Source organism: Chrysochloris asiatica, unplaced genomic scaffold (assembly GCF_000296735.1).
Source record: "Chrysochloris asiatica unplaced genomic scaffold, ChrAsi1.0 scaffold00039, whole genome shotgun sequence".
NCBI lineage: Eukaryota > Metazoa > Chordata > Mammalia > Afrosoricida > Chrysochloridae > Chrysochloris > Chrysochloris asiatica.
This window is the reverse complement of record NW_006408557.1, coordinates 15,753,301-15,762,309: the sequence shown is the minus strand read 5'-3', so window position 1 is coordinate 15,762,309 and position 9,009 is coordinate 15,753,301. Positions and strand designations below refer to the sequence as shown.

General features: G+C 44.5%; 1 protein-coding gene across 1 annotated transcript in view; it reads right to left on the bottom strand.

The window, feature by feature from the left end:
• Positions 1–123: 123 nt before the first annotated feature.
• The window catches only part of CST7 (cystatin F (leukocystatin)), a 15,591-nt gene continuing 6,705 nt past the window's right edge, over positions 124–9,009 (bottom strand). Inside the window, exons 2-4 of the mRNA XM_006860756.1 lie at positions 3,895–4,067; positions 2,094–2,210; positions 124–201 (exon numbers count right to left, since the gene is read on the bottom strand). Of these exons, the coding sequence (XP_006860818.1) occupies positions 124–201; positions 2,094–2,210; positions 3,895–4,067 (368 nt within the window). The remainder of the gene's footprint in view (positions 202–2,093; positions 2,211–3,894; positions 4,068–9,009) is intronic.

The following is a 9,009-nucleotide window of genomic DNA, read 5'->3' as shown; positions in this document are numbered from 1 at the left end:
CGATGGCACCTGACAACAACAACAACAAGGGTGTCTGGTAGCTGAGTAATGAAGTTGTGACAAAGGATCAGAGAGGATGAGCACATGCTTGTTGCAGCTGCAGTCTTGTGGAAGATAAGAATGTCACTGGCAGCAGAGAACAGGCACCGTGAACTTGTGGAGCCAGGGGACGACCCAGACTTCAGAGTAGCAGCTGAATGTCTGTAAACAGAGGAGCACAGTTGAAGGTCACTTGACCTGTGCTGAGGTCACAACTGAATGCAACCTCCTGGCATACACATCCCCTAACTTCCCCAGTGCCTCTGTAGTATGCAGAATTGGCCACTGTGCATTTTCCTCACTGAGGAGTTCTATGTGCCACCCCCACCCCCCTTTAAGTTTGTTGGGGTTTTTGTGGAAAATTTGAAAACTACATAAAAATTGAAAAAGATGTTTCAAGATTATATAACAGTAAGTAAAAAAACTATTGATTCAAAATCATAGAAACTTTTGTTAAACACAATATACCAAGATGTGACATTTGTTTTTTGACCTATCCTTTGTCTGTGTCGATCTATGGAATCCTGGTGTGGCTCTGTTGTTTAATGCCCCGAACTGCAAAGTCAGGTCGCTATGGGTCGGAATTAAGTCGATGGCACTCAACAACAACAACATGTGAATACATATGAAGATGATGTTTCCATCTTTCTAACACTTCCCCAAAGAATTCCACACTCCAATTTATACCATGTCAAAATGTCAGCCATGAGAGATTCAAATTGTGTGTTTGTTTGTTTGTTTGTTTAAATGTTGAGTTTTTGAAACAAAAAGAAGTAGAAAGGGGCAACAAGATCAGGGCAGTAGGGTAAATGGGGTAGGATTTTCCAATAAGATCCTCATAGGACAATTCTTGCTACCCTTGAAAAATTTGTAAGTTCTTTGTTGTGATGGGAAAAAAATTTCTTCATGCAATTAATTATACTGGCCTTTTTCTCACCAGTGAAATTTTCAGTTTTCTTAAAACGTATTGCTAAACCCTTGTGGTCATCTTGTATCCTTCAAGAAAATCCATCAAGATTACTCCTTTGGGGTCCCAAAGAGCAGTCACCATAACCTGAACTGACTTCTCTGCTTTGAATTGAATTGGTCCAGCAGAACCCCTCAGAAGTTGTTTTGTTGGATCTCTTTGTTGAAGAAACCCTAACAAGGCTAAGACAAATATATTACTGAGACAACCTGTCTGCAGCCATCCACTGATTACATGTTTAAACATGTTTTGTTTGGAATGAACCTATTCACCTACAAACTAGAAACCTGAGAGTCAAACAGTTTTAACATACCCTCCCATACCTTTCACCTATATTTACAGCCTGTGAAATTTTGCTACATTTGAGCTCTTTTGTGTTCTATGTATCTATTAGTCAGATAGGCAAACATATCTGGAGAGCTATAGATCATATACCTATATATGTATGGGGAGGGAAGAATTTATGAATTATCCAAAATTTATCTTACACTCAACTTTCTTCCCTCGGAAGCCTGCATGTTTATTCCTGGATATGTGACTGTAGTGGTTACGAATCGGGCTGCGAACCTTAAGGTCAGCAGTTTGAAACTACCAGCTGCTCTGCAGGAGAAAGATGAGGCTTTCTACTCCCGTAAAGATTTATACCCTCAGAAACCCTGTACAGGGTTGCTATGGGTTGGAACCGACTCGACGGCACTTAACAACAACAACAACATGTGACCCTTGGGGAGTAAAGAAGTGGGTGGTTGTTATGCGCCGTTGGGTCAGTTCTGACTCACAGCAACCCTGTATAGGTTTCTGAAGAGCAGCTGGTGGATTTGAACCACTAACCTTGTGGTGGTCCAGTGCTTATCCTACAGTGTCATACCAGGACCCCAAAGAAGCAGGTAGTCTGAGAAAAAAGATAGCACAGCCTTTACTCTTGTGTTCTCTTGGAAGAGTTTCCACTTCCACTTTCTACCAATAACGTAGATTGTGCATGGAGACCAGGCTGTCCGATACATGGAAGGAGTGTCTCTCAGAGCCCTGGGAAGTGGGGCAGGGAGGAAACGAGCAGGACTGAGAAGGCGAGAGACCTTTGTTTTACCTGTGTCAAGCTGTTGTTGGTTTGGAAGTCACAGTTGTCCAGACTGGGATGCCTGGTTTTCTTGCAGGTAGTTCTTGCAATTTCCATGTCAAGCATGTATTTCAGACCTTTAACTATCTGAAGGGAAGAAAGGGATAGGGTCCTGTTACCCCTCCAATAGCAGAAGGTGACATTAGGGCACATGATAAACAGGTGCGCATCTGGGAAGGTATCCGAAAGATGTGAAGAGGGAGAGATCTTTGAATGATTTATCAGAAATGCCTTTCGGATTTGGGGGCAAGTCTTTCCTCTCCTGTGAATAATGAGAGCCCTGAGTTCCGGAAGGAGACCTGCTGGGACTCCAAAGCCTTCCCTCCACCATGTTTTCAGTTCCATTTGCAGGGCTGCTCTCCATCCTGAATTTGGGTGATGTAGGCTTTGTGTCTTGCACTAGGACATCTCCTTTCTGTCCAGAGCCCTGCACTCAGGAGCAACATCAGGCCAGGTGGCTCTGGGGCTTCCATGACCCATTCCTGTAGCATACCAACTGAACCCAGGCCACAGAGACCCACCATGGACCAATGCTATCTACTGCAGAAGACGCATAGAGATTTCCCACACTGCTCTGTGGGGAATGCTTGTTTTACTTCATTCTTACTTCTAACTAATCCTTCTCTACCAAATAAAATGAAATATTCCCCAACATCACTAAGCTCCAGAGGGATTGCTTCCCTGTCCTTACTCACAGAGGACCTTTTCCTACTTGAGTTATCCAGAGAAGGCAGGGAACCTCTGAGGCCTTGGAGTTGGACCCTAGAGTGGTGACATGTTACCAATGCTGTTTTGTGAAAAGATTTATAGGACTGCCTTTCCCAATATGCTTCTCTAATTATAAAACTATGGTTACTCTTAAAAAGTTTATAAATCACAAAAAATAAGGAAGTAAAAGTCACCTGTAATCCAATGACACAGAGGTAATCATTAGTAATATGTAATGGATATTAGTGTTGGAGAAGGACTGTGTGTGTTCCTTTTTTCACTATCTATGTACCCACACACTCTTGGAAGTGTATATCCTGGAAGCTATTCTTAGCTATGATGGGAGTGGCTGCATTATGGCCCTGGTCCTGACAAAGGACAGGATCCTTGGCGCCATTGACCAGGGTCAGGTTCTTGGTGTATATCTGAGACACAGAGTTGAATCATGAAGGGTGCTGGAATATCCTTGAGGGTCTGAGATTGTTGTCTTGATAGGAAAGGCCTCAGATTTCATGTGAGCATTCCTTCAGAGCCTGGATGAAGGGGTCTAGGCTTATCAGAAAAAGGGAAATTATCTAAGGAGGAGGGAGCAGTGTGGGCCAAAGCTATGTGAAAGAATGTGACATTCTTTGAGGCTGTCCTGCAAGTGAGGAGTCGGGCAAGACTGGTTCAGCTGTGGGTGCCAAGCACTCTGGAGTGCTGTGGACACTGTGGACACAGAGCACTGTCTGGTTCGCTTTGTGCCCGTGGAAATTTTCTTTCTACTGTCATCCTCCTGACCTCCTAGCAACTTCTGCCATCTTGTTGGTTCTACTACTCATGTGCTGAGACACCAGATCACTTCCAGGAGGAACATGGTTTGAGTAAGAGAACAGCAGGGCACTTTTTTCATGACTCTGGGAGACATAGGTTAGTGCCCACATATGCTGTTGATGGCCATTGGTGTCCAATTCTGGCATGGATATGTGTACTAGAATACAGAGGATTATAAGCACACTGACTCTTCAGCAGCATGTATCTAGGATTTCCCCAAGAGGTTGGCAATGCAAATCTAGACCCTCACCTGAATCAGGGCTCGGTTGATGTGGGACTCTTTGAACAAGAAAATGTCATTTGTTCTGTTATTAAATCTTTCAACGGTATATCTGGCAGCTTTGAGGACTCCTGGGTCGTTGGTTTTTATTGTTTTGGGAAACCCTGGCTTCACACCTGAGTTAAAGTTCTGGAGACAAAATTCTGAAAGAGAAATACAAGCAGACATGAGCACTGATATTAGTGGGAACTCTCAGCTTAGATTCCTTTTACCTAGGAATACTTAGTTTTTCTCTTTGCCTCCCATATGGGTCCCCATCACCCTTGTACCCCAATACCTTTGGTGAGTATCCCTAACATTTGTTTCCCCCAGGCACTGTGGGGGGAAGGGGTAGGTGGGTACAGTGACCTGTATGATGTTCCCATGTTCTTGCCCTTGAGATGCTTTCAAGACTTATGGTTGTTCCCAGTGTAGGTGTTAAAGTAAAGCAGACTGCATTTCCCAAATAGTGGGTACACTGGACAAGACATAACCTCAAGGTGTCAGAAGCTTGTCTCAGCCTGAGCCTTGAGGCCAGCCACTGTCTTTGACTGCCTTCTCCACTTGTCCCCAACTGAGTTGGATCATACAGTGGTCCTCAGACCTCATTTGCCTTCTTACTTGTAAGTAGATTGGTGCTATCCTTTGTGCCTTTGTGACTGTCTTCTATATCCCTCTTTTCTTTGCCCTACACTACCCAGAATCCCTGTGGCACCTGGGACCCCTGTGTGGTGTCTCCTTTTGGAATTATCTGGGGACAAATCTAATCACTTGATGAGAGTCCTGTAGGCAAGGAGCAAGCCTGGTAAAGCTTTATTCTACATAGCTCCAACTACAGATCCTGGTATGTGGTACATACTCAGTGTAGATTGACAAATTGGTAGCTAGATGGGTAGGCGGCTAGATGGTTGTCTTCATAGATGGATGAGTGGATGGGTGGCTTAGATTGGTGTTGGGTGGTGCTATGGATTGAATTATGGCCTCCTAAAATATGTGTTATAAACTCTATCCCCATACCTGTGGTTTTACTTTCATTTGGGGATAAGTTATTTTAATGTGGAAATATTAGCATAGAGTGAGTTTTAAATTGATCTATTTTTAGATGCAAAAAGAGATCAAGCAAGCACAGATGCTGTTGTTGCATGGCTTCTAGTGGGTTTTGACTCATAGTGACCCTATAGAGGGTTTTTGAGGAGCAGCTGGTGAGTTTGAAGCACCGACCTTGAAGTTCAGACAGACCTTGAGGTTGAATGTTTATCCTATGGCGCAACACCAGGACTCCAGCACAGATAAGGGAAGGTAAATGCCAATCAATATCCCATGAAGATCACTAAGGAGCCGAGAAATAGAAGCTGAAAAGAGACAAAGACCTCTCCTCTTAGCAAAGAGCCTTCCCCTTAAGATAGTGCCCTGAATTCAAACTCATAACCTCCTATCCTGTGAGAATATAAAACTTGTTTATTAAAGCGACCCACTTGTGGTATTTTTGTTATAACACCAGTAGAGAACTATCATGGACCCATTTGGAATGGTTTGTCTCTGTTAGGTTAATGAGGGTGGATTAGTGTAGGGTATATATTTGAGTCATTGTCTCTTGAGATATAAAAGATTATATCAGCAATAGAGCAGAGACTGAGGGGACAGCGTGAGACTGAGGCCAAGCCACACTGAGATCTCCAAGGAACCAGGAAACAACCTGAAGGGATAAGGCTCTTCCCCCAGAACTTACAGAAAGACTTCTTTTAGACTTAACACCCTGAATTCAGATTTCTAGCCTCCTAAACTATGAAAAGGAGCTCTGGTAGTGTAGTGGTTACGAATCGGGCTGTGAACCTTAAGGTCAGCAGTTCGAAACTACCAACTGTTCTGCAGGAGAAAGATAAAGCTTTCTGCTCCCGTAAGGATTTACAGCCTTGGAAACCCTGTACAGGGTCGCTATGAGTCGGTTCCGACTCCACGACACATAACCACCATCACCACCAAACTATGAAAGGAGTCCTGGTGTGGCTCTGTGGGTTAATGAGCTGGACTGCAAGGTTGGTTTGAACTTCAAGATCTGCAATTCGAGCTCACCAGCCATCCCTCGGAAACCCTATATAAGGTCGCTGTGGGTCGGAACCAACTCTACAGAACTTAACAACAAATTGAGAAAGTAAATTTCTGTTTGTTAAAGCCACTCTTGGTATTATTTTGTTACCGCAGCACTACATGACTAAGACGAATTTATAGATAGATGGGTGGGTGGAGTTCTTCAACTTTTGCCATGTTCTACTTGTGGGAGACCTATATTTCATAAAAAATGGGAAAAACAGCATGAGGCACTTTTCCTGACACAGCCACATCTCTTGACCTCTGTGCTAAAAACAGGCAGAACAAGTCAGCCCACATAATTTTTGTTTGCTCTACACACATGGCTCCCTGACTTCCCAAAAAGTGACCAAACTTAGCCCCTGAGAGACCTGGTCCTTTCTCTCATGGTTGGACTCAAGTCAAGACCTACTTGTTGAAGAACATATGACCTATTCATTCCTTTGTTTAATTAATTTACCAGTGTTTGCTACGTGCCTTCCAGAAACTGCCTTGTCCTGCTAGGTCCTCAAGTACCAGCAGTTTACTTTGGCTGGAGCTCTGTTGTTACTATTCTTGCTTAGTCGTTTTGGACTCACAGTAACCCTGTATAGGGTTTCCAAGGAGCGCCTGGTGAGCTTGAACTGTCGACCTTGCAGTCCAGCGCATGTAATCAGCAGTGCCACACCAGGACTGCTTGTTGGAGCTTACATGTGATAAATGAAATAAGAAACACTATCCAGACAGAAGAACTCAGGTAGCAGTGCAAGGACCATTTGCAGTAGTGGTGACCAGGTACTGTTTTGCCAAGGCTATGACACTTGTTGGTAGTGTAGTGGTTATGAATTGGGCTGCGAACCTTAAGGTCAGCAGTTCGAAACTACCAGCTGCTCCGCAGAAGAAAGATGAGGCTTTCTGCTCCCATAAAGATTTACAGCCTCGGAAACCCTGTTCAGGGTTGCCATGGGTCTGAACCGGCTCGACGGCACTTAACAACAACAACATGACACTTGTTCAGATCCAAATGAAAACACAGAGCCAGCAATGGGCCCTGGGGATGGGCTATTGGTGCAGTGGGGGTGGGGTGGGGCTGGGCTTAGTGCTGGGAGGGAGCAGAAGGAGGCCTGCTTATTGGTGGCAATGAAAGGATTGGGGAGAAGACTGGGAGGTGTGGCTGGAGGGAAGCAGAATCAGGACATGGGTGCTTGGTGATTCAATTACCATGTTTGGTTTTCACAAATAAGCTGGGTTGGGAATTAGAGCGGGGAGTGGTGGTGGTGGTGGTGGGACAGACTGGCTGAGCAGGGAATCCAAGGACCAGCACAAGAGTCAGAAATGCACACCCTTGGGTGCTTGCAAATGTCGTGCTTGCAAATGTCCTGCTTGCAAAACTGTACCCAAGGTATCAGGAGACTCAGAGTACTTGGTATAAGGTGGGGTGATGAAGCAGCTAGGACATCTGCCAAGGTACACTTGTCACACCTTGGTGAGAAGTGCGGTGGAAGCATTTGCTGGGTGCTGGGGCCTGCCAGGATGTGAGTGAGCTCAGCAGTATAGAGTGAGAATGCAGAGGAAGCCTCCCTGCTATGGAAATCTCCTTGGTTCCTCCACAGGCCAAGCATTAGCTTGCTGAGATGGCATAGGAGACCACCAGTCAGCTGCCCAGCAACCCTGCCGTACCTCCATGGCAATGCATGAGTGGAAAGTATGTGGAGGCAACAGGATCTTGGAGCATTCTATTGTCTCCCAAGTCCTCAGGCTCGCAATGCATGAGTGGAAAGTATGTGGAGGCAACAGGATCTTGGAGCATTCTATTGTCTCCCAAGTCCTCAGGCTCTTTTGTGAAAGAGGGGCTACGTCTGGCAAATAGGTCCCCTAGGCCATTCCCTGGCCAGGAGACAAAGGGTCAAGACCAAGCTTATGACTGATTTTCAAGGCTCCCAGTGTATTTGCAACTAATGAGCCTGGCCTTTTATTTCCAGTGCCAAAAACATGTTGCTAGAAAAGCATACTGCTAGTACTGTCTAATATTGAAAGTACTATGAACTGTCAGAAGAACAACCAAATCTGTCTTGGAAGAAATACAGCCAAAATGCTCCTTAGAAGCAATCATGGCAAGAATTAATCTTTCATACTTTGGACATGTTGTCAGGAGGAATCAGTCCCGGGAGAAAATCATGCTTGGGAAAATGGAAGTTCAATGAAAAAGAGGAAGACTCGCAACAAAATGGATTAACATATGATAGCAACAATAGGCTCAAATATAACAATTGTGAGATTGTTTCAGGACCAGGTAGTGTTTCGTTCTGGTGTGCATAGGGTAGCTATGAGTTAGAATTGACCTGATAGCACCTAACAAGAAGACCAATGCTGTCCTAGCGTAACCATCTACTGGTATATATCTTTTCCACAGCTCCATGTAGAGGGGACGCTACATGAATGAGTGTCCACTCTGATATCCTTAGTGATGTTCCAGCCCCCTAAAAATATCTCCACCGAATATCCGGCTGAATCCTTCACTTTTGGCAATTGAGCACTGAAGCTAGGTGGTGGTCTGGGCCCAGGACCTCAGTTCCCAGAATGCCTGCTGAATCTGGTATGGGGTTGTCACTGGCATTATAAAACCTATCCTTGAGGTGTTTGTGTTAACATGTGCTAGGCTGAGCACTGATCCACTTGGTAGTACCTATGGATGCCAGGAGTTCAGTATGGTTTTTGTGGCATTTTTTAGCTATGATTGAAAACAATTCTGGAAACCAGCATGACTTCTACTGATGTCTGTCATCCAAACAGTAGATGAAGAAAGAGGCCCCTCTCTGGAGGGACAGTATCTGAGTGTGCTCGTTGGAGATTGGTACTTGGGATTGCTTTCTTTTTTGGTGGACTAATATCCAGCTGTCTATGTTTTTCTTTTGATTTTCTGATAAGTGTCTATTTGGAAGAAAATTTGAAAAATACAGAATATAATAAAAACATTTAAAAATTATTCCTAATGGGGGAAGACCTAGTTGGCCAGCAGTGTGGCAAGACCTGGGGACT